At 41.8% G+C, this 26826-nt stretch overlaps 1 protein-coding gene across 1 annotated transcript in view; it reads right to left on the minus strand.

The window, feature by feature from the left end:
• LOC122112809 (mitochondrial intermediate peptidase) overlaps positions 1 to 26826 on the minus strand; it is a 110048-nt gene that overhangs the window by 42045 nt on the left and 41177 nt on the right. The window contains exons 15-16 of the mRNA XM_042685758.1: positions 7274 to 7348; positions 4438 to 4557 (exon numbers count right to left, since the gene is read on the minus strand). Of these exons, the coding sequence (XP_042541692.1) occupies positions 4438 to 4557; positions 7274 to 7348 (195 nt within the window). The remainder of the gene's footprint in view (positions 1 to 4437; positions 4558 to 7273; positions 7349 to 26826) is intronic.

The following is a 26826-nucleotide window of genomic DNA, read 5'->3' on the forward strand; positions in this document are numbered from 1 at the left end:
GCTTGAAGTATGGTTTATAGAACATTTTTTTTGAATGTGTGTTCTGAGTTCCCAAATAGCACACCTATAAATAAATGCATTATTTTCATGTATTTCTTTCTCTCTAAATGCATATTATATTAGGTATAGTAAGGTTCCCATGTATATGTATAAAACACACACACACACACACACACACACACACACACACACACCAAAAAAAGCTCTTTAAAACTGACCAGAAATAGAATAGGAAACAAACTAATAACCAAGCATGGTGGGGCATACCTGCAACTCCAACATTGAAGAGGCTAAGGCAGGAGGATTAGCAGCTCAACCCTCAGTCACAGAGTAAGATTCTACCTCAAAAATAAACTCTGATGATGACAACTTAAATTTTTAATATCCAACTTGTGTTTAACCATATCATTGTCTTATGGTGAGTACTTTTTTCTTCTTAGACTATTAAAAAGTAACACAAAGCTGAGTGCCAGTGGTTCATGCCTGTAATCTTAGCTACTCAGGAGACTGAGATATGAAGATCATGGTTTGAAGCCAGCATAGGCAGAAAAGTCCATGAGACTCATCTCCAATTAATTACCAAAGGGCTGGAAGTAGAGCTGTGGCTCAAGGTAGAGCACCAGCCTTGAGCAAAAAAGCTCAGGGTCAGCCCCCAGGCCCTGAGTTCAAGTCCCAGGATGGGCACAATAAAAAGAAAGAAAGAAACAAAAAGCTCAAAAAGCTAAATTAAAAACAATTATACAACTCTACGCAGCCTTTCTCTGCCCCCAATCACTATGCTGGGTTCCTCTCCCACCCCACCTGTCTTTGTGGTTAGGAGTGTAGTATGAAAGGACATTCAGGATGCACAGACCTCAAAAAGAACTGACTTTTCCAGTGGTTGTACTCTACCTCCCAAGTGGCTGATGACAGGTTCTTTCCTTTGCATGTAGAACCATGGCCACAGCAACAGTAGCTTAGAAAACTGCCCCACAGAATTGAGCAGTTTCCACATGGGAAGTCTTTGAGTTACACAAAAGCTAGGGGAGGAGTACATCTCTGAATGTGCTGTTTGGGAACTCAGAGTACATGTTCTATAAACTACGCTTCAAGCCACCATGATCTTAAAATAATAGAAAAGAGCGGAGTATAATATCGCTGCGAAGCAGAAAAGAAAAATAAAATGTCTTAAATTTTGTTTTCCCCTTTTTCCTTGTCATTATCTATAGGTTATTATTTATTTACTATCATTTTTATAATTATTAAGTAGTTGTACAAAGGGGATACAAATCTGTAAGTCAGGTTCTGAGTGCAATGCTTCTTGGTTATGTCACCCCTTCTTTCATTTTCCTCCACTTTCCCCTTCACGTGCTACCCTCAAGTTATACAGTTCATTTTTTATATAATGCACAGTGAACATAATCACTGCATTTGCTTACCCTTCTTCCCCCCATCCCTGTGCCTGCCTTTTCCTAACCCCCAAAACATGTTTTCATTTTCTGGTATTCCTAAGTACACCCTCCTTTAGTCAGTTTGTGTGTAAATGCACTGAGCTCTGTATATGTTATCATGCCAGATGTATTTTAGATCTAGCTTCTACATATGAGAGAAAACATGCACTGTTTGTCTCTCTGAGCCTGACTGACTTCACTGAACATGACTTCTTCTAGGTTCAGAACAAATGGACCTAGAACATTTTTTTTTCTGATTTTTGAGCAATGATTCTTTTGATGAGATCACCCATGCTGCCTGGGTCACTGGGAGCCCTTTGACAGACATCTGTGGACCCCTGGTGCTGTTTCCCAGGTTCTCCTTGTCCGACTGTGTAAACTCGCCCTGGTAAGTGATATCCAGTCCCACAGCTTGTCTTCTCTTTCTAGGAGGAAACTCCCACATTTTGAGTTCTTGCCTTGACCCGTGTTCTGGGCTTCATCTTTACACCCACAAAGCAGCTACCCCTGCTGGACTCCAGGCTTCACAAATGGCTGCCCCAAGGCCTAGAGATGGCCTCATTGGAGCAGTTGTGGTGTTCTCCCTTTGCTTTGAGTAGCCCCTCTGGAAATTCAGAGCACCAAACATCAGATCTGTCTGATCTAACTGAACCTCCACCCTCTCTCCTATTCTGACCAGCCATCCTTTTCCTTTGTTCAATATCCCAGTGCCACAGGATGCTATGCCCTGAGGTGCCAAGGTTCCCAGATGCTTACTGATGTTGACAACAAGCTGGTATGGTCACTGCAGACAGGGAGAACAAGCCTGCAGGCTTTGACTTCATACACAAAGGGCGCCTCTTATCATACGTGGTTTGACTAAGGAGGGTCCCTCTGGAAATTAACAACTGGGGTTGTCAAATATGCTCTGTACTGGTTGCCTTATAAAACTGAATGTTTAAATGTTCTCGGCTTTCTACTCCAGTCCATCTTCTCACAGCCCAGAGCAATTTGCTTAAAATGGCATGTTTGAGGGGGCAGTAGATGTAATGACACATCAGCCAATACACATGTATCCCTGATGGCTAACTGGAAATAAGAGTCTCGGACTTCCCTGCCCGGGCTGGCTGTGAACAGGATCATCAGATCTCAGCCTCTAGAGTAGCTAGCATTATAAGTGTGAGCCCCAGCATCCAGCAAAGCTATTTTTTTTTTTTTTTTTGGCCAGTCCTGGGGCTTGAACTCAGGGCCTGGCACTGTCCCTGAGCTTCTTTTTTACTCAAGGCTAGCACTCTACCACTTGAGCAACACTTGAGCAATAGTACCACTTCTAGCTTTTCTGTTTATGTGGTACTGAGGAATCAAAACCAGGGCTTCATACGTGCTAGGCGAGCACTCAACCACTGAGCCACATTCCCAGCCCAGCAAAGCTATTTTTTAATATAACAACAAGGTATGCTACACAGAAGATGATACCTAACGTGAAACATGTCCAATATATATTGCTATGTGTTAAGATTTGGTAGAAATCAGTCTGTAGCAGCAGCCTGGGTAATGAAAGGCACATGTTGAAGTGGTAAAGCATCAGGTGCTTCTGCTTGCTTCCCTAGGTGGCCCACAGCCCCAGAAAGATAAGCAGGCAGGCAGTGTTCAGCTTATAGAGACCACCGCCCAATCTCAGGCACACCAGGACAATGAGGTGCTTTCTTGAACCAGTACTAACACCATGTTTCTAACAGGACAGCTGTTGAATACAGAGATACAACCTAAAAGGAGTGTATACTACTCACAAATCTGTCTTCTGCTTTTTTTTCTTGCTGGTGTTTGTTCAGACAAGCACAATGTCTAAATACCAACCTATTTTCAGTCACTGCTTTTCTGAAATAACTCTTTCCCTTTCATCCTGAGCAACTTCTGAGCCACCGCAATGGTGAGCATTAAGTTAGAAACTGGGAGAAAAGACAATTCTCACAGACATATTATTATGATATTTTCATGGAAAGGCTTACGTGCTCAAACTCTCATCTGTGTGCATTACTGTTTTCAGTCTGGGGTCAGGAAAGGACAGAGAGTGTCGCCCTGACCAATTTATGCGGAGGAGGAAAGGGATAGTGGGAGAACACCAAAGAAGGGAGTAATAATGCTCATCAAGAAATGTACTCATCACCTTACTCATGTAACTCCATAAAGCATCTTTATAATAAAATAAAATTTTAAAAAAGATTTATGCAGAGAATATGGCTGCCCAAGTAGAGATAGGAGACACCCTTCCCCCCCAAAACATAGACAGCACCAACCTCTTCAGAAACAAGTCCCACCAGAGGCAGGTGTTCACCTCTTGTACTCCACAAACACCCATTAGGATGAGAGGGAGGGTCAGCAGATAATGGCAGACGGCCTTCCCCAGCAGCTATGCCAACCTGCACTCCATGCAGAGGGGAAGAGGCTGGAGACTCTCAGTCTTACCAATGTCTGTTCCTTTCAACTGGCTCATGCTGGGCCAAATTGGTGACAGAACGCTTAAGTTCTGAGTTCAAATCCCAGTGTCGTCCTCCACCCTCCCACCTGCTCCCCCCACCTTAAAAAATACTAACTCCAATTGCCTTTATGCTATTGTGTCTTTTGTGCCCATACTGGAACTTGAACTCAGGGCCTCATGCTATCACTTGGCTGCTGGTCCAGTACCTGAGCCACATCTCTACTTCTGGATTTTTGCTGGTTAACTGGAGATAAGGGTCTCTTAGATATATCTACCCTGGCTGACTTCAAACCATAAGCCTCAGATTTCAGCCTCCTGAGTAGCTAGGACTATAGATGTGAGCCACCAGAACCCATCCATCCAATGACCTTCTGAACACCCACTTTCCTAGGAATCATGAAAGAAACTGTGGAAGAGAGGCAGGTACATTAAATGAGCCAAGTAATGTGGATGAATTGCAAGTCTTCCACATGGAAGGTGATTCTAGCCTGCAGAAACACTAGCGGAGCTGTTTAATGGCACCCCCACAGGACTGCATGTGAGACTTACAGTGCGTGGAACGTAGGGGAGGCCGTAAAATCGCTCCTGTGTGTCTTTAAGAATGTCTGTGGTTGACTTCCTCAGGGGGTGCCTGCCATGGTAGATTTGATCCAGCGTGGCATAGAAGACCTACACAGATGAGAACATCTACTTAGCATGAGTAGTCCATTCTTATAGTTAACACTGGTCCAACACAGATGTACTAGGCATACCAGAATGACAATTACAAATGACAGCTGAAAACACTCACAAATATAAATGTATCTGATATATTTACATAATACCAAGATACTGAAGATCAATACCAAGATACTGAATCTTATAATAAGGTTCTCTTTATGTACAATATAGCAAGTTAAGTTTGTGACCCCAAAACTAGAATTTTTGCCAAAATTAAATAGTCAGAAATATAAAAAAAAAGAGAAAGAAAGTTCTAAGTTGAAATCCTCTGGATAAACATATAGTTTTTGATTTCTTCCTAGAATCCTGAGAGATATGAGATGGTTAGAATGCATGAAAGAACCTACCTAGTGTTTGGGAAAGGGAGAAAGGAACAGCTGTATAGCATCTGGTAAGTACAGACGTTACCAAGAATTCCAGGTGGCTGTTGGAAAGTTGGAAGCAAGGACCCCCACACCTGTTTCTCCAACTACAAAGGAAACAGCTGCCATATGGGGTGAGGGACCTGCAGGGAAGGACCAGCCACCTCTAGACAGAGGAGAGGCCAATGAAATCTAACAGGAGAATAAAGGGTCAAAGAAAGTTTGAACATGAATCTGCAGCCTACACAGTACTGAGAACTAAGTTTTGCAGAGGATACCTTGAGGAAAGATAATATGCTTTTTTTCTCCTCAAAATTTGAATTGTAGGGCTGGGAAGGTGGCTCAGTGGTAAAGCGCTTGCCTTGCATGCCTGAGGCCCTGGGTTCGATTCCTCAGTACCACATAAGCAAAAAGAAAAAAAGCCGGAAGTGGCACTGTGGCTCAAGTGGTAGAGTGCCAGCCTTGAGCTGAAGAGCTGAGGGACAGCGCCCAGGCCCAGAGTTTAGGCCCCATGACTGGACCCAAAAAAAAAAAAATGAATTGTATTACTGATACAGGGTGGAATTTACCTGACAGAACAAAGTCAACATGCCTTATTTAAAGCAAAAATTGGAAAAAAAAAAAAGGACATGCAATTATACCTCTGATATGTATCTTTCTACTTCAGAAATGGAATTTGCAGAGAATGTGCAGCTGTTGACTTGAAAGACTAAGGATTAGTTTGGATAAAAGAAAAAATTTAAATGAACTGTAGCTTCTGGCTTCACATAGATATAAAATTATGGCTCTAAATTAGAGAGCCAAGTTTAAACTTTTCCTCGAAAAAGACAAACATGTCCCTAAACATAAATAGTGTGTTCTTCTAAGTGGTAATCTAAATATGTAGCTAAATACATATTTCTTCCAATTCTATGTTGTATAATGAGTAACAATGCCTAAAGATAACTGGAGAAGCCAAAGTTGCTCATCTGCATTTTACCTATACTCTACCACTGTAAAGTATTAGGTATTGGAACTCATCATTCCAATCTGAACTGTACAATCTAGCAACAAATCAGAATTCAAGAGCTTCAATTTTAAAAATGATAAAAAAAACACAGCATGATTTCTTTTAATACAAGGAGAGAGAAAATTAATGTGTATTTAATGTATGTTTATCTGCTGATAAGTCAAACAATTCTCAAGCCACCAATATAATTTCTCATCCAGTGGGTTATGCATTTCTAAGACCAATACAGAGCCAGTGTTTTTTAAAACAATGCATGGTAAAATGTCACGTCACAATTCCTAAAATGCCTTTCTACCTCTTAGGAAAGCTGAGGCAACCCACTTCCTTTCCAGCCTCGTTCATCTCCACAGTATAGCCCCAGTGGGATGGCAGGGCACAAGCCCTATCCTGGCATAAGACCTGCACTCTTTGGCTTATTCATTTAAGAGGGTAAGAGGGAAAAAAATGTCTTCTCATTTTAAAAGGAAATCAGTAGAACAACTTCAAAGAGAAAGTCTCAACATAAACTCCTACAAGGAGGTCGTTCTACTACTAATAACAGTAAAACAGGATCTTTGCGCTGGGTATGATAGCTGTAATCCTAGCCCTCAGGAGATAGACAGGAAAGACCTGAATTCAAGGCCAGCCTAGGTCACATATTGAGACACTGAATTCTCAAGGAACCAAAAAAAGTAAAAAAGATCTTTGGCACCATTGGCTCACGCCTATAATCCTAGTTACTAAGGAGGCTGACATCTGAGGACCACGGTTCAAAGCCAGCCAGAGCAGAAAAGTCTGTGAGACTCTTATCTCCAATTAACTATAAGAAAACCAGAAGTGGTGCTGTGGCTCAAGTGGTAGAGCACTTACCTTGAGCTGAAGAGTGCAGGGTCAGCACCCAAGCCCAGATTCAAGACACACAACCAACCAAAAAAAAAAAACAAACAAACAAAAACCCCCAAGATCTTTGGCAAGTAATGCTCATTTTAAAGGCTATTCTATTGAATTGATCAATTTACAAATCAATTATAAATTATGGTTTTGTCCATACAGTGGATTTTCCACCATCTGAGCCCCCACATCTGGGGGCTCTTGGATTTGTCTGCCCAGACTGGTTTCAAACTGTGATCCTCTTATCTCAGCCCCCTGAGCAGCTAGGATTAAGGAATGGGCCACAGGTACCTGATTTTTGCTGTGCTCTTTGAAGTCAGATGCAAGATGTTTCAGCAGCACAATTACAGTCACAAATGAGCAGCCTTGGCAAGGATTTAGGTGGGATGATGAAGGAAACCCGAGCCTGGAGGAGAGCACATACCTGAAGTTGCATTTCTGCAGCAGCACACACCTTCTTGGACTCACAGAGACGGGACACCATGTGCTTTGGCAGTGGCTTCATAAAACATAAGGACACAGATGTGAGTAAGCTAAGCCTGCTGGTAAGCCAGGCACTAGTACACTGTGAATCAGGAGATTTAAAAATAACATCACATGGAGAAAATGAGTAACAAAATCTGCTTAGACTTTACAAATAATAATTACTTTCAAATATTTCACTTAACAAGACAACATGGATTTAGTTTTAACTGCATTTAGTTTTAACAGGTTCTAACTATCCAGGCAGAATATGCAGATGAGGGGGGGAAAAATCAGGGTTTCAGGACACAAGGGGCTGGCACTGATCTTTAACCTTTATTTAAAACCCCAACGCAGACACTTTGCCTGTCCCTTTGTTCCAGGGAATGTTGGATCAAGTGCGCTCTTAACTTATAAACCCACAATAAGGGATGATAAGACTAAGAGATTAAAATGTCAAGAACTGAAGGGTAATCCAGGTGGATTTTAAAGCTCAGTTGGAATGAAGTTATGTGCTCCCTGTGTAATTTAAATTCCAGGCTGCCTGAATGTTTTTATTTCTTTTAAATATTCCATAAAACTTGCTTTAAAAACAAAACAAAACAAAAAGAACTGACTTGATGACCTGACTGTTGGCATGCTAACAAACTGTGGGTTAATTTTCCAACCTGAAAGAGCTATAGAGCTTGGCTGGACATGATTCAACGTCTCTGCTGATGTAAGGCTTTCTCTATTTGACTAATAATTAGGCCAAATCCTACAATATACACACCCTCATGGAAATAACCTAATAATGGAGGTGAAGATACTTTGTTTGATTTTTTTTTTGGTCAGTTGTGGGGCTTGAACTCTGGGCCTGGCCTCTGTCCCTGAGCTCTTTAGCTCAAGGCTAGTGCTCGACCACTTGAGCCACAGAGCCACTTCTGGCCTTTTCAGTTAGGTGGAGCTGAGGAATTGAACCCAGGGCCTCATGCATGTGAGGCAAGCACTCTACCACTGAGCCACCTTCCCACCCCACTGTGCTTGATCTTTAAGGATCATTACTATTGATATTTACAACTCTACTTACAATCTAAGTTACTCTAAAAGGCCTTAAAGAGAAACACATTTACAAGAGACACTGGTGATGACTGGATCATCAACTTGTATATATTATGGCCCATGGGTAAGAATATGGGCTCACATTCTAGCAGTCATTATTTGTACATCCCTAGGGCCCAGAACAGGGCTTCTGGGCCTCTGTGAGAATTTGCTGAAGATTCTTGAAAAAATACAAGAACTGTTGTAAATGAGTTGGGGGGGAGGGGGCGCTTGTGTCTGTGTGTGTGCACACTGGTATTGGAGCTTGAACCTAAGACCTCTTGCTCTTGCTCAACCTTTTCCCTCAAGAGGCTAGTGCACTGCCACTTGAGCCATGCCAGTTCCAGTTTCAGCTTTTTGCTGGTTACATGGAAATACGAGTCTCATAGACTTACCTGCTGGGACTGGCTTCTAGCCATGATCCTCAGACCTTAGCCTTCTGAGTAGCTAGCATTACAGGAGTGTGCCATTATCCTGCCCAGCTCTGACTCACTTCTTAAGTGAAGGACTACAGTACACCAGGATTTGATGATAACTCAGACAAAGATCTGTAGTCTATTCTTTTCTCTTCACAGTTTGTCTATAAGAAAGCAAACTAGGGCTGGGTGTGATGATACATGCCTGTAATACCAGCACTTGGGAAGCTGAAGCAAGAAGCTGTTGAGTTCCTGGCTAGCTTGTACTATATAGCAAGATCTCATCTTAAAATAGATAAACAAAATAAAATAGAGGAAGAAAAGAACAAGGGAGGGGAGGAGACAAAAGGTGAGAAAAGGAAGAACAGGCAGGGAGGACATCCAGGAGAAAAGGTGATTTTAGCTTTGATACAGACTGATACATGTTGTACAGGGCATGGGCCTGGAGTTTTCTACAGAAAAGCATTTATCTATATGATAGAAAGAAAAGTGTCCTCAAATGGAAATTTAAAAAAAAAAATGTATTGGTACTAGGGCTTGAACTCAGGTCTGGACACCATCCCTAGCTTTTTGGCTCAAGGCTGGCACTCTACCACTTACTTGAGCCAAGCTCCACTTCTGGATTTTTTTTTTTTTTTTTTTTTTGATCCTGGGGCCTGAACTCTGGGCCTGGGTGCTGTCCCTCAGCTCTTCAGCTCAAGGCTAGAGCTCTACCACTTGAGCCACAATACCACTTCTGGCTTTTCATGATTATGTGGTATTGAGGAATTGAACCCCTGGCTTCATGCATGCAAGGCAAGCACTCTACCACTGAGCTACCTTCCCAGCTTACTTCTCAATTTTTTTGATGGTTAGTTGGAGGTAAGAGTCTCACAGACTTTACTGCATATATAGGCTTCAAACCATGATCCTCACGTCTTAGCCTCCTGAGTAACTAGGATTACAGGTGTGAGCCACTATCACCCACCTCAGAATTTTTTCTTGTAAGTTTGATGAAGTTGCATTTGCTAACACACTGCAGCAAAATGTTCAGGCTTATTTCAACCTTCGTATTTTAACTTATGTTAAAATTTTAACCTATGTTGACAAGATATTTAGGAGATATTTCATACTTCATAAAGTTTTAACAATCTTACTTTCACAACACAAAACATGAATAACATTTTTTTCCTTCAACAAACATGAAGCCTTCTGTGGAGCCTCCCTATACTAGGTACCGGGGACAAAGTGGTGGCGCAGTCAGCTGGGTACCCAAGCGTTTTTCCATGTGAGCACCAACTTGAATCCTGCCTATCACGAGTGCCAGGAAGCGAGGCACTGCAGGGCAATACCAGGACCATGAAGGTTTACTGGGGAAACAAGGCAGACAAACCGTGAACAGGAACAAGAGTTACCTAGGTAAGAAGGGAAATGGAGGGAGATGAACTCAGGCAGGAGAAACAGCAGGTGCAGAGGGCATAAACCAGCAGGTTTCTATGGGCCCAGGGTGGGGAGAGCAAGAGCCAGGAAAGAGGAAAGAGGAAAGAGGTTGTGCCTGACAAGGATAGCAGACTCAACCACCAGGCCCCCCACCCCCATTAGTCAGGCTCCACCCCTCCTCCAAGGTCAGGCCCCACCTCTTGTGAAGCAGCTGGGGAGTTTGAAATACAAATGTCACAGTGTATAAAGAAAAGCCCCCCTGGCTTTGTTCATTAGCCCATTTTCAGCATCCTCAGCAAAGGTCTCCGATGAGGATGGAGGAGCAAGGTTCCCACCAACCCAGGGGGAACTGGGAGACTGTGTTCTGCTCTGCCTCCATCTGCTGGGGCCTGGCAGTGGCTAGGAAGCAGCAGTGGGAAGGTGGTGAGGGAGAAATGTTTCTCTCTGGTTAAGAAATGCAAAGATGATTTAAAGGGAACTGCTGAAGAAGAAGGACCATGGAGGGGCAAAACCTCAAGATGCAGAAGCAACCAGGAGAAAAAGGGGGACGGGGATAACTGAGAAGCAGGGAGGGGAGGCTACACAAATTACAGGAGAAAGGACAGCTTAGTTAGAAGCATGGGTGGGAAGGGCCCCAACAAGGTCCCCTCTGATGGGCTCTCCCTGAGCTCAGAGAGGAAATAGGGGGTGGAGGTGGTTAACAAGATAAGATCAGAGGTGGATGGTATCCTGGACAGAAGTAGAAGGATCCACAGAGAGGCACCTTGCTGCAGTAAGGAGCTATGGTGGGGAGAGCAGGAGAGAGTGGGGAGGACAGGCAGACCAGCTGTCCCAACTCCAGCCACTGACAGGCCTTGCCAGAGGCTCAGCTCTCTTTTCTGTAGACAATACCCAGAAATGCCAGTTTTAGCCCAGAAAGCCAAATACAACACTCTCCTTCCTGTTTATTTAGAGGCCAATATCCTCAGGATTCAAACCTATACAGGAAAGGGAACATTCCAGAGCAAAGTCAGTGAAGTGAATTTTAGTCCTGTACTTTATTAGGTTTTCAACAGCACAAAAGAATGAAGAGAAAAAGAGTAGGTAAGACAAGGATAATCGAAAAAAGAAGTTTCTCAAAACTGATGGATGGGGGGATGGGGTGGCTCAGGTACTCAGCAAGCATGAGATTCTGAATATAAACCCTACCACCACACAAATATATGGATATAAAATGTGTTGTGCAAACAGTGAATGTCTTATAAGGAGCAGTCAGAAGTTCAGGGGTACTTTGTGGGGTTCCTATTAAAGGAAAGACTTATGTAAGAGGACCCCAGTAAGTGAACTCATTCTTGACACACACAAAAAAAAGAGAGAGAGAACTTGAAACCCAGATATGCAAGCAGCCACATTCCAAAGCCACCCTAACTGGAAAACATCCAGAGACAGCAAAGTGATGATCACATTTTCTTGCGGCTGCTTTGATTTTTACTAGTTCAGACCCTAGGAGATCCTGCAAAGAGCACCTGGCCAATACCTGCAGACACTGGATCAACCCAGACATGACCCTAACCCCAAATCAGATCCAGAAGATGATTCTGGTCCTTTATATGGAGAGACCAGTAGGTCACTCCTGGCAGCCCAGACCAGGTCAGAAGGTATCTAGATACTGCTCAGACTCCTCCATGCCAATCCCAGTTGCAAACTGTGGTGGACCCCCAGTGGACTGAGCTCACCCCACTGAAGACAAAGCTATGTCAGGCTACAGCAGCAGCTGAAGAATCAGTATGTGCTTTAGCTACCTTGGATGACCAGATGGCTGTGTTCATTTCATCTGAGATAAATGAACCACTGCCATGTACCCATGTGGTCTTGTCACAGCAGCTGAGACAGACCCAGCCTCACAAGAGTCATCATCTGAACAGCCATAACATGAAAGCCTAGTTCTGCATCTTGCTGTGCATCTGCCGACGGCATATTATGAAGACATCACTACGTCGGTGTCAGATGATAAAGAGCACAGGGTGCAGTCGATGTATCTCTTGATGTGCCTCTGCCGGCAACACGTGAAGAACAACCACCTCCACTTTCAGTGGCAGCAGAAGAGCCATAACACAGGGCATTAGGAGGATTTCTTGTCCATGGCATCTGAGGCAGAGTCTCCTGAAGCTGTGTCAGAAGATGAAGAACCATGACAAGGTGCAGCTGATGTGAATCTGTTTATGGTACCAGACACACACTCTATTCCACCAGAGGAAGAAGAGGAAAAGCCATCCTAAGGGAAAGCACTTTGGCAGCAGCAGATGTCTCTGACCACCGCTTGTGAAGAAAATCCTCTTCTACCAGTAGCTGTTGTCTAAAGAGACAGTCCACATTATAGCTGATCTCAATCTCAAAGCTGTCCAGGTCATTTAGGACAAATGGACCTCTAATTTCTGACTGTCCTTGCTGCTCTAGAGATCTAGTAGGCTCACAGACTTTGTCTGATATCAACCCACCTTTACCTGCAGAGAGCAACTTAGCTCCAGCAGATAAATTCCAGTTTGATTGCAATTTAAGACCGAGAACCTAACTTTGGATGTGGAGGCAGACATGTAGAAACTCCTAAGCTCCACTGAGCATCAGGCTCAAGCACTTAAGAGAAGTCTTTTCCCTCCCCTTTGAAGCTCTCTGCTGTTTTTTCTTTTTTCTATATGTAATTCTTACCATTGATTTTAATTAATGTTTCCTGTTATTCAAAAAATTTAAATATTTCTCTTTTAACCTTCAAACACTGTTGGTAGGAATGTAAATTAGTGCAACCACTGTGGAAATCATTGTGGAGCTTCCTCCAAAAACATAGACTTCCTCTATGACCTGCCATACTACTACTAGGTATGTAGCTGAAGGAAATTAAATCAACATACCAGAAAGACTACTGCATACCTATGTCTACTGCACAGTTTACAATCACCAAACAGTGGAATCAGCTGAGATAATAACAGATAAAGATGTGGAGTAAACAAATACACACAGACAGATACATAGACAAGAAGATATGTTAAACTTCAAATTGGAGAAATGTCTTCTGGCCTATATTTATTTGCTTCTGTAAATAGCACTTTACCAATGTCATGAAAACCAATACTGAAAACAATCCAGTAAGTTCTGAAAGTAGAACTATAACAGGCATTGTATTTTTGTCTCCTAAACCTAGGGCTCTTACATCTAATGCAGTCAAACAGAATGAACACTTGGAGCCATACATAACCTTATAATAACTTCCATTACATTGAAAAGTGACCGAAGTCTGGTGTGGTTAAGGCAATCACGTTCTCACGGTATAAGCAAATGCATGTTGACCAGTATCTACTTCAAGCTCCCTAATTTCCAAGCTAGAAAATTCTTCCCCTACTGATCTCTGGGTGTAGTGACAGGTAGCTTCTTAGTTTTTCTTAGAATCCACTCACTGCTGTACTACTGGCATGTGGAGAATGTGCTACAGAAGACATGTCAGGGCTTTGAGCACCCCACCCCTGACCTTAGGGCAGTGGATTCTGTCATCCAGTTCATACAGAAATCCTACTTATTCCATGGACCTTCTTAGACCTACTAGAGAACCCACACCTGTCTAAACACAAAACTCCATCACTGTAAGACTCACCATAGCAGAAAGGAAAGAAGTTTTTAAGCCAATCTCTTAACAAGTGTCCTTAATAATATTTCTTAAAATAACAAAGACCTTGTTACTTTAAAATATACTATTGAATGAAACAGATTTTTATTTTTTTTCAGTTCTTCAGTTTCAGAGAAGAAAAGGAAAAGGTTTAAACACGTATTTCCTCTACAGTTTAAAAAGTCTCAAACTGAGGACTGGCAAGGTGGCTCAGTGGCAGAGTGCTTGCCTTGCATGCATGAAGCCCTGGGTTCGATTCCTCAGCACCACATAAGCAGAAAAAGCTGGAAGTGGCGCTGTGGCTCAAGTAGTAGAGTGCTAGCCTTGAGCTGAAGATCTCAGGGACAGCACCAGGCCCAGAGGTCAGGCCCCACAACCAACAAAAAAGTCTCAAACTGAATTCAGGGAAGCTCAGTCCCACTGCTCTGAATGTAGATCTAGATCTAGATCTCCTATCCAGAATTCCATAGTCCAGAAAGGACTAAAGACCTGAAGGCTTTGCACAAATTTGACACAAATTTGATAGTAAAATGATCCAGATAAATACGAGGGTTGTAAAGTACATCTTAAAATATTTATCTCACTGCATTAGTTAAAGGGTACTTGTCAGAACCCACTTTATAAATTCAAAATCAACAGCATTACAATGATTTTAATTTCTAACATGTACAAAATCCAAACAGCAAATCTCCATGTTTTAGGCCAAGAACTACAAGTATCTGTCTGAAATGGTAAAAATTTCCACTTCCTACTTAAAAAGAAAGGAAATAGACAATAAAAATTGTCAAAGCATTTGGTGGGTGTCTATCTCTTTTTGGAGGTCCTCAAATGTCCTTAAGAACCCGGAGCTCGTAGGTAATTATGTATGACAAATGTCTTCTATACTTTTTAGTTGTGTATCTACAGTATCCAGGTAAGCCCACTGCCTGGCCCTTGCTGGTGCAAGCTGCTCATATTTCCTGCCAGTGTCCTGCCATGGGGTAGAAGGTACAGCAGTAAAATCAGGCCCAGTGCCTAGCTTGTTGGAAGAGTTGCTAAACAAAAACCAAAACCAAAAATAAAAACATAGCCAGGTGTTGGTGGCTCATGCCTATAATCCAAGCTACTCTGGAAGCTGAGATCTGAATATCATGGTTCAAGGCCAGTCTGGACAGGATAAGTCCATGAGTCTTATCTGAGCATTCAGAAATTGGGGCGGGGGGGTTAAAATATTTGTTTTCAGGCCCAAAAGTTATGAGTGCTTTCTTTTCATTTGCATCCTTAGCTCCAAAACACTAGTCCACTTTCCCAGAATTCAGGGGAAAATATTTGATCTGCGATTGTGGACAGCCAGAGGGGCAGGGACTACCCTAGATATTAAAATGAACACAGGAGTCATTTGTGACAGAAAAAGCTGTCCATTTCTCTTTGTTGGCTCGTCTGTCCTTTTGGGAACTTGGGGGGATTAAAATATTTGTTTTAAGGCCCCCAAGTTCTGACTCTATCTTGACGTTTGCATCCTGAGCTCCAAACAATCGTCAGCTCTCCCAGAATTTGGGAGAAAAAAATCAGACCTGTGGCTGGGGCCAAAAGACTCCCAGACTTACTGGTGACATAGGGAGCCTACTGGTGAGGCCGGCTGGTAAGAGCTTGGGCAGGAAGGAGCCTGGGGCTGTGAGCTAGGGGTGTAGTGTGTCCTCACTGCCTCAGAGGGTTCACTGGGCTCCTCTGCCCTGCTCTAGAAACCCCCACGGTGCCACTCAGCCAGCACCAACCACCCTTCCCCTGAAAAGCAACAAGTACTGCCAATGCTAACCTACATTGCAAATGTTCTCGATTTACAGCAGAAAGAGCAGCCCTTCAACAAAGCCTTTCCAATCTACAATCTGTACAAATACCAGTGCAGTTAAGTATCAGAGACTACATTTACAAACTACTCTGAACATGATTTGAGAGCATGAGTTTATCTCAAAGCAAATTTTTTGTGTATATGAGCCAGTACTGGGAATGGAACTCAGGTCCTTGGCATTGTCCCTTAGCTCAAGGCCAGCAGGCACTGTACCATTTAAGCCACACCTTCACTTCTGGCTCTGTTGGTAAATTAAGAAGAGATAAGCTAAATAAGTTAAAAAATAAGTTAAATTGATAAATTAAGAGATAACTTTCCTGCCTGGGCTGGCTTTGAACCACGATCCTCAGATTTCAACCTTTCAAATAGCTGGGATTAAAGGCATGAGCCAGCTCAAAGTAGTATTTATTAAATGAACTTTAGACTTCAGGCACTGGAAGCTATCTTCTTCAGGTTTCTTTTACAAACATGCTGCTAGCAGATTGGGGCAATGTGGAACTCTACAATGTTCTGAAACTGGTTTAAAACTGGCTGTGTATTGACTGAAAGCAGGCTTTGCCTTAGGAGAAAAAAAGATTGAAGAGTTGGAGCTCCACCCAGCAGCCCTCCAAGATCAAGGCTGCTGCTCTGGTCTGGGAGATATAATCATGACTGCCAGGGATCATCCTCCCAGGCCTGAGGAAGAAATAAAGCAATGGAGGAATTTAGGAGACACTGACTGCTTACCTGCCTTAAAGGCAGCCTCCCTATTCACCCTGAGTGCACAGCTTTGCTATGCACTGACTCCCAGCACTCCTACATGCTTTCTATTCCAATGTCACAACACAAATATGCACCTCCCAAAAAAAAGGAAGACTAAAAAATTAACCCTCTTCTCATGTGAATAAAGTAAAGTCTGGTTTCTAGTTCAATTTCATGCCTACACACGAATTATATATGAACAATACTGAACCAAGTCCATGGAGCCCAGAGCAAGTAGAGACTGGCATCTAGCTTCTTGGAAAGACAAGATGTTGGCCCTGTTCCACAGCCACTAACTCTATCTGTTTTAAGCAGAGCCCAGGGCGGTTTCATACATGTTAAAGTCTGAGATTGCCCTGACTTACAGAAAACAGAACCATCACCATGACTTGAACAGCAATGGAGAGCAAGATGAGATGTCAGTCTAACAAGCAGACAAATCTAGCATAGGAGGTAGCACAGTGGAGAAGGCAAGACTGGACCTGATGGAGGTCCAGGGGCTTAGATTTCCTGCCGATTCTCATTTGCAAGAGAAGTCTCCCAGATCCTGTTTTATTCATTTGTGGAATGAACATAAAAACACCTCTGGAGCCAAGACAGCATAAAAATTCCACAAGGTAATAATTCCATCAGCTTGTGACACGGATCTACACGGGAGCCGCACGTCGCCACAGTCAATAATAAATACTAAATATTTTGGGGGCTCTGTCTTGTGGCTCTGACTATCCCCAGTCAGCACTGCTGGCTTGGTGTGATCCCCATCACGGCTTAGGCAATGGAGCACATGGCCACTCCTCCAGTCATCACTAATATACTCACTCCGTTGATGGGGCATAGTCTATACTTTCCTAACTCAGCCAGGAGAGGAAGCTGATGACTTTGGTTTGGAGATAAACAAAACTCTAATGTTAATTAACCATATATATATATATAGTTCATATATATATGCACATATATATATAAAACACACTAAAATAACTCTCCCATTATACAATGCAGCACAATCACTGGAAGATTTTAGGAGTGAGTATCACTGGATGCTGGCAGCTCACACCTGTAATATTAGCTACTCAGGAGGCAGAGATCTGAGGATCAAGGTTCAAAGCCAGCACAGACAAGAAAATCCCCAATACTCTTTTTCCCATTAACCAAAACAACAGCAACAACAATAACAACAAAACAAAAAAACCACAGAAGCAGAGGTGTGGCTCAAGTAGCATAGTGCCAACCTTGGGTGAAAAAACTAAAGAACAATGCCTAGGTCCTTAGTTTAAGCCCCAGCATTAAAAAAAAAAAAAAAAAGGAGGGGAGGATATCAAAAACTATAAATAAATGTAAGGTCCTAGATGGTAGCCAGCTGGCAGATGATAAAGGAGCTTGCAAGATACACAAAGGTGGAATGAAAACTGTTACTTCTATAACATCCAGGTACATGAGGCGAATTTATTGACTTGGCAAGGACTTGTTGTTCCTCCATACAATAAAGCGGCCTTCAGAATCAAAATAAACTTTTCAGCAGAGTATCCATTCAAATCACTGATCTTGCTGGGTGCTGGTGGCTCATACCTGTTATCCTAGCTACTCAGGAGGCTGAAATCTGAAGACCGCAGTTCAAAGCTCACCAAAACAGGAAAGTCTATAAGACTCTTATCTCCAATTAATTACTAAAAAGACAACTTGAGCTCTGGCTCAAGTTGTAAAGCCCTAGCCCTGAACTGAAAAAAACTAAGGGACAGTACCCAGACCTTGAGTTCAAGCCCCAGTACCAACACACACACATACACACAGACATATATACACAAATAAATATAAATATAAATAAGATATAAAGATGTTTCACACCAATATTGATGAAGAGGGCAGGTCTGTCTGATATCATTAGTGTTGAGAACCAGAAAAGCCAGCAACTAAGATTAACTAAGTAACCCAGTCCTTCGTGGCACTGGTGAACATCCCCCCACCCCCCATCCAACCTAGCAGAAAACTCTAAAAACCACAAAAAGTTCTGTAAGAACACTGAAGACTTTATTAAAGAACATGGGGAAAAGTGACCCATGTACTAAAAGCTGCCATGAATGATTCCAACAAATGTTAGCAGAGACCCTGAGCATTGCATTCAGGCTCCACAAAGTGGATTCTGTGCAAAATTAACATGTGCCAAGATCTGGTATGATGTTTACTAAGGCTATACTTTACTCAATCAAAAGTGGTCTGGGTAATCTTTAAAAAAGGATTAAAATTTTCATGTTACACACACACACACACACACACACACACACACACACACACACACACACACACACACACACGAATACATTTGGAATCATTTGAATTCTCTCAATATTTAGCCATGAGCTTAATTCATAACCATGTAACCTCACAAGCCTTCCAGTTCTTTCCTGTCTCATAATCTCATAATCTAATTTAAATAACATTATAACAAAAGTCTGACAACAGATTTTAGAGCCAAGCCACTATGATAAAATACCTTGATTTATTGATAACTACTTGGAAAATTTATGATTGAAGCAGCATAAATGTGAAAAGTAGAATTGAGAGGTTAACTTAACTGACTTGGATGAAATCCCAGACCCAACATTTACCAAATACACAATCTACTCAAGCACGGATGGAAAATATTGTGAAAACACTGTTGACACAGCAGGCTATAACAAACATCAACAAACTGCAAAGATCAAAACCAGACAGACAAGATGAGTAGATATCAATAACAAAGCCCTATGAAGGTTTAAAAGTTTTAAAGTACATTTCTAAATAAGCCGTTGGTCAAAAAATAAATTGCATTTTGTTCTAAAACTCCATACTGTTTGAAAACTGCTATACAATGCAGCTCAAAAGTTACATCATGAAATTTAAAGTTGACAGAACTACATTTTAAATTTGTATGTTAAAGAAGATTTAAGAATTAGCTGTGTGTCTACCTTGAGAAAGGTGGGTCAAGGAAGAAAGAAAAAGCTAATAGCAAAGCAGTATTAAGGTTCCTCAAAAGACTACACATAGAGATTCTGTATAACCAAGCAATTCTACTCCTGGGCATTTATCCAATAGAACACAAAAAGGCCAAACTAAAGCTACAAGCACAACCATATTCATTGCAGCATTACTTACTATAGCCAAGAGATGGAATCAGCTCAGTCACCCCTTAGTGAATGAATAGATCAAGAATATGTGGTATATAAACACAATGCAACTCTACTTATCCAAAAGAATGGTACTGTAACATTCGTAAGGAAATAGGAAGACTTGGAAAAAATTATATTAAGTAAGCCAAACCCAGAAAAACATAGGTTGCATGTTTTTCCTCATTTGTGGTAGCTAGAACATGCCTATAAATCTATAAGTAAACTCACTGAATGGAAAACAAAAACAAAAACAAAAAAACCCCACTGGGACGTGATAAATCACACAGGTCTCTAGGCATTCACACACAGTGAGACCAAAGGAGGATATTCTTAGGAGAGGAACACAAAGGTGCAATATCTATGAGCATCTGATCATATAAAATAATATTTATTGGAAAAAAAACTCTAGGAAATGGAAACAGGATTTTTCTTAGTTGCTGCTTTTATTTTCTTTTTCTTTTGGCTTGTTTGTTCATTGATCTGTCTTTGGAAGGATAAGGAGAGGTACAAAAATGGAAAAAGGGTGAATAAATGCAGCAGTTGTACTCACTAGACACTATGTTGAAAATCAACTATACGACTTGTAGGTGGGGATGTAGGTACATTTTCTACAACTTGTAGGAAAAAACTGAGAGAGAGCAAGAGGGAAGAGGAAATGTACTCTTTATCTGACTTATATAACTGTAACCCTGCTGTACATTACCTTTATAATAAAAAAGTATGAAGAAAAAATCCTATTTTTAAAAAAGGTATAACCACTGATAAACTAAAACAAAGTAGAGAGGGTACCAGTTAGCATTACTTCTTTACACAAACAGGAAAAAAGACAAACTTCCTTGATGCTAGATAAAGGGAAAAGGTTTTAAAAGGCAATTACGAGGACTGAGATCACAGGACAATTTTAGGTCATAATTACACATTTAAGCAGAATTTGAAAGATAAAAGACTGCTATAAATAATTTTATGGCAATAAACTTTTAAAACTTAAGAACTTGGATTAAATGAATAATCTCTAGAAAATAACCATTTAGCAATACTTATATAAAAAGAAGGCCCAAGACTTGGATGACTATTAAAGAACTAGTCATTTTTTAAAAATCTTCCCACAACCAGGTGCCAATGGCTCACACCTGTAACCCTACCTACACAACCCAAGCAGAGGAACTCATCTCGAATTAACTACAAATATCTGGAAGTGGAGCTGTGGCTCGGGTGATAGAGTGCCATCACTGAGTGAAAGAGCTAAGGCACGGCAACAAGGCCCTGAGTTTAAATCCCTCTACTCAACAGCTTCCACAATAGAAGAGCTTCTAGAAAGTGAAGTACTGGCACACTGGCATCTGCACACACACACACACGCACGCACACACACACACATACACACACACACACACAGAAACTCCCCACAGAGAAAATAACAAACTGTGAAAGGTTTTACAGAATCTTGACAGACTTGGTTATAATTTTTTTTAATTGCAGAAGAGAACACATACCAACTCTTTTTGAAATGGTATATATTTAATACCAATAAAGAAAAAGAGGACAAAAAAATCATTACTTAACTCTCATAAACACAAAAGGCTTATACATAAAATATTAGCCAATAGAAGTCAACTGTATAATAAAAATTCAGGGCCAAGGTGTTTTATCCTGGAATTCACACATGTTAATATTTAATACTTAACATCCACTGTATTAATAAATTAAAGAAAAAAGAAATCTAGTGCCTCAAAAGATGGAAGAAAGAAACCTGATTAAAAAATATTAAAGAAAAACTTTACAAACTGAAAATAGGAAGGAGTTTTCTTTTCCTAGTATTTCCACCAAGCCTATAACAAATATTTTTCCTTTAAAAAATAAAGATGGAAGCTGGGTGCCAGTGTTTCACTCCTGTAATCCTAGCTACTAAGGAGGGTGAGAGCTGAGGATCAAAGTTCAAAGCCAGTTGGGGCAGAAAAGCCCCTGTGAGACTCTTATCTTCAATTAACTACCAGAAAACCAGAAGTGGTATTATGGCTCAAGTGGTAGAGTGCTCGCCTTGAGCTGAAGAGCTGAGGGACAGTGCCCAGGTCCAGAGTTCAAGCCCCATGACTGACTACAAAAAAAAAAAAAAAATCAAGATAGCCAGGCCTGATGGCACAGGGCTTAATCCCAATAATCTCAATACTCCGGAGGCTGAGGCAGGAGGATCCCTATAGTTCAAGGCCAGACTGTGTTACATAGTGAGATCCTGTCTCAAAACAAAGGGAAAAAAAAAGCACAGGATCAAACAAGTAACCATGTATGACTTCTACTCAATGGCTTCCACAAGAGAGATGCTAGAAACTGCTGTATAAGAAACCAAAGATAAATGGGTTGGAAAAGTGCTAGCTAGACACTCACACCTGCAAGCTGATATTTGAGGATTGCAGGAAAGCATAAAACTCCTATGGCCAATTAACCACCTAAAAGCAGGAAGTTAGAGCTGTGGCTTAAGTGATAGAGCACCACACAGCCTTGAATGAAAAACCTAAGGGATGGTGACTAGGCCCTGAGTTGAAGTCCTAGTATCCATAAAAAAAAAAAAAAAAAGTGGCATTACTCCCAACAAAGGTTAATTACTTCTAAAATTCAACAGGCAAGTTATTAGAATTAATAAGAAAGTTTAGCAAGCAGCTAAAAATGAGATCAAAAAGAACAAACTCCATTTTTAAATACCAGCAACCAACACAACTTTTTATACCATTTATAGCAGTATCATAATACAGGGTTTTGTTTTTTTTTGGGGGGGGGGGAGGTCCGGTCATGGGGCCTGAACTCTGGGCCTGGGCGCTGTCCCTCAGCTCTTCAGCTCAAGGCTAGCGGCTCTACCACTTGAGCCACAGCGCCACTTCTGGCTTTTTTTTTTTCTTTTTGTTTATGTGGTGCTGAGGAATCGAACCCAGGGCCTCTGGCATGCAAGGCAAGCACTCTACCACTGAGCCACCTTCCAAGCCCAACATAGGGCTTTTAGTACTAGATCCAACAAAGTGTGTGCAAGACTCTTGGAAAGAAAACATTAAAACATGACTTAGTCTTTTTTAAAGGATCTAACTAATGGAGAGATGCCACAGTCATATATTTGAAGACTCAATGTTCAGAAATATTGGTTCTCTCCAAGTTGATACAACTCCCAACCAAAGACTTAAAAGAGAACACTACGTGATTCTAAAATGCCGATGGAAAGTCTTACTAGACTTTTTTTTTTAAAGTACCAACTGAGGAATCAGATCTGTCCTGTACATATATTGAGGCTGATTACAAAACTACAGTTATGAGGACAATGTGGCATGGCCTCAAGACTTGGACAATGATATCCACCCCCAGGACATCACAGATCCACCAATGCAGTCCCAGACTGGATGTGCTTTGTGGAGGAAATGCCATCAGACTACCTATCCAGGTAATGTTACCTAGTATATCTAAAAGCACAGATGTCTTCTGTACCTGCCTATCAATTTTAAGACCAAGTTATCCAACTTCAGTTTTGATGTTGCAATGAATTTGACTTCAGCTTTGATGTAACTTGTTGAGGCAGTTTTAAATCTCAAACAGCGCTCTGGCATCTGTTATCTGGCACCCGTTATCAGTGGGGTGATAGAGTGAATCTAATCTGATAAACATATTCCTTTCTCCCAGCACAAGGAATTAACTGTCTCAGCTGGCTCACTCTAGTTCAGACCATATCCTTGTAGGAGGTAATCCACGACTAGAGAGTACCACACATTCTCCAAGAGCATTTTTAGTTATACTTGGTGATATTAAGAAAAAAAATTCTTTCCTGAAATATAAACACACAGAAAATAAAGCATAAATACAGCCCTGTTTTTTTCCCTCTCTATGGACTTAGTTTTTTTTTTTTTTTTTCAAAGACTAGGATTTTAGGTAATTAACTCCTTATCCTTAGGGCTAGGAGTACCCTTTATTGAGGTGGTGGGGGGGGAACCCCAAACCACTTGGTGTCTTAATTAGTGACAAGAAGAGGCAAGCCCTCCATGAAGCTTAGAGCATTTATGTTTCTCTTGCCTTCAGGCATACTTTCAGTTCCCCATGAAAGCACGAAATTATTTTAAATTCCTTAGAGACTGTGTCTGCAAGTCTCTTCAGGAAACTGGACATGACTTCTGACTGTGAAGGTGGAATTAACTCAAAGAAGTTTAATGCTTTCTTCCTACCTCATCTATCTTGGGGCTTATTACTGTTGCTTGCAACTGTCTAGTTCAGGAATTAAATAAGCACATGGCTATTGAGACACTATCTACTATGTTTGGACATTAATTCATCCTCCCAAGTACAAACTCTAGCCTTCCCTTCTCCATTTCTCCACTTGTTCTGAAAAGAGATGTCAATGTTTTAAGTTGATATTAGCAACACGATGAGGTTGGTCCAAGATTTAACTTAAAACAATTAATTGAAAGACTTGAGGTCCATTTGCAGTCATTGTTAGGTGTGTGCTCTTCTGCATTGTGTTCATTCACTCCCAGATGACTCCTTTGCTATTGAGGCTGGATTCTCTAGAGGCCTGAACTTCTCTCATTGTAAGAGGCAACTTAAATGCTGCTTTTGCTGAGCCTGTGAATTAAAAGATGGGCATTCTCTCTCCCTCTCTCCCTTTCTCTCCCTCTCTCTCCGACATACACACTCTCCCTCTCCCTCTCTCTCTCTCTCTCTCTCTCTCTCTCTCTCTCACACACACACACACACACACACACACATTTTATCTGTGCCCTTTGATCTAACCAATTCCAGCTGCTGTCACCTTACAACCACCTTGGCCTCCAGGAAGAACAGGATACATTGGTAAGCATCTTGTGACAAAAGTCAAACTGCAGTTACCTTGCCCATGTAATTGTAACCCCTCTGTATGGTATTTTCACAATAAAATAGAAAAGAAAAAAAAAGGTCACATGAAAAACAAACAAAAAAAGACAAACTGCCACTCATCAGGTAAAGCTATCTTCTTATTGTCTTGGAGAGAACAGCCAAAAGCTATACACAAGCTATCAGGTCTCTGGAGCTAATGGGCCACCAGATCAGTTGTGACCTGGGACTGTTTTAACCATGTATACCCTTTTCACCTGCTGCCCCCAATTCTCCCTATAACCTGAAGCCAATGCCTATATCCCTGATGACAGATGAAGATGTAATAAAATGCTATCTTCCCATAGCTGCCATGTAATAAATCTCCTTCTCTGCCCTTCACCAGGTCTATTTGGCAAATGGAGGTTAGTGGCCAAAACTAATGTGGGATTTCTGAACTCAGGCCTGGGATCTTTTTAGATCCCAGTTCAATTTCATCACCAAGCCATTTCTAATCTCTGTAGCCTTCCACCAGCATGGCTTTGCCATGTATTTCCCCTATCCGCAGTATCTATTCCATTATGACAGTTTACTAATAAAAGCATGGGGCAATATTGATCATCACTGATACACTCAAGTGAGATCAGCATTCTGCTGTGGCATTTTTGATTCCCCTGCTCTGATACTTAAGTGACCTCCAATCCTTCCAGGTAAGTATGACAGAGCTGTTGTATTCTATCTCTCTAGCCACCTTCACAGAAAGGGCTGTGTCATCCTTGTTGCTGGACTGATGTATGGGAGGCTTGTGGGAACCCATCTAAAAACCAGCCTGGAAGCCAAGGAAACTGGGGGACAGGGCAGAGCCAGGGCCAGGAGGAAGACACACAAGGACTGGAGGTAACGAAGCCTTAGATCCTGAAAAAGTCAGTTCAGTGACCATGCCATGCTGCCTACGAGCTCGGGAGTGTGGAAAGAAGGCTCCAGACTGGAGCAGCTCCTGGAGACAGCATGGGGCTCTGAGACAGGGATGGGACCTGGGTAGTTCTCAAAACCAAGTGGTGGTTGTGGTCCAAGAATGTAGGACCCTGCTCCTGTTCTTCAGGAAGCCTGGGCAACTAACTGCCTTGAGAGCTTCCCTCAGATTCCAGGCCCATCCCCCTCCCATCCATGTTCTGCTTGGACATCAGAGTCATTTCCCAAAAACTGTGATGATTGTCAGTCCCTCATTTAAACACCTAGAGTGACCCCCTCCCTCCCAGCACAAGATACACTGAAGAGGAGTTGCATGAGGATCCACACCCTTCACTGCCAGCCCCAACCCTGCATCCCCAGCCATACCCACTGTGCAGCCAGGCCCCATAAGCCATTTGGAACACCTCTCCAGGCCTCTCAGGGGGTTTTCCTTCTGACCATTTGCTCTGCCTGTGGTTCTACTTCAGTTCCCCCAAGAACTAAAGGCATGAGTCCTGGGATGATGTTTGACTTAGTTGTGGCTGTCAGATGTGGGGATTGATATATGACAAAAATTCCACAGACACTTTTGGACTGAAGACCGTATGTCCTTAGTATCTCATTATATTTTCAGTGGAGGATCTTTAATGAAATGGCTGCTGGGAGCTGACTGGCAAAATGTCCATACCTTTCCAAGACTGCTCTCCTCCAACACCTCTACTCTCCCAGTGCCCCTGGCAGCTGACCTGGGCCTTCCCAATTGCTGTGCATGCATGTTGCACAGGTTCTACTCCAGCAGGCCTTTGTAGGGAACAAATACAAAATTCCTAATCATCTGCTATCCCTACAACATGCAGCCATGGCTGGGTTTTTATATGGTGTTCCCACCAAATGTAGCTCTTCACTATTGACCATATATACATAATCCCCAGAACAGTTCTCAAGTTGATGGATGTGCAATTCATTACATCATAGGTATTTCAATTGGGCTGAAATAAGATTTTTCATCTTCACTGAAACAAGATTATAAAGATGACTCATTCAAATTATGTACCCAGAAACTCATCCATTATTCTACAGATGACAATAGAGAATATGAAGTCTACAAAAAGGACATGACCATGTCAGGTGTCAGTGGCTCAGGCCTGTTCTAACAACTCGTGAGACTAAAATCCAAAGATTGTGGCTCAAACTCTGCCCAGGAAGACAAATCTCAGAGACTTTTATCTCCAATTGACTAGCAAAAACCTGGAAGTGAAGATGTGTGACAGAGGCGCCAGTCTTGAGTGAAAAAAACATGAGACACTGAGTTTAACCTTCAGTATTGGCAGGTATGCATGCCCCTCTACTACCACCTCAACCAGATCATATTTGAACCTGGACACAGGATCAGAAAAAGTCACAAATAAAGCTGGTTGCAGCTTTATTTGTTACAGCTTTTTTTGTGTCCCCCCCCTCCCCCAATTCTATTCATTCCTTCATTTA

Source organism: Dipodomys spectabilis, unplaced genomic scaffold (assembly GCF_019054845.1).
Source record: "Dipodomys spectabilis isolate Male_0828 unplaced genomic scaffold, ASM1905484v1 ptg000095l, whole genome shotgun sequence".
Taxonomy (NCBI): domain Eukaryota; kingdom Metazoa; phylum Chordata; class Mammalia; order Rodentia; family Heteromyidae; genus Dipodomys; species Dipodomys spectabilis.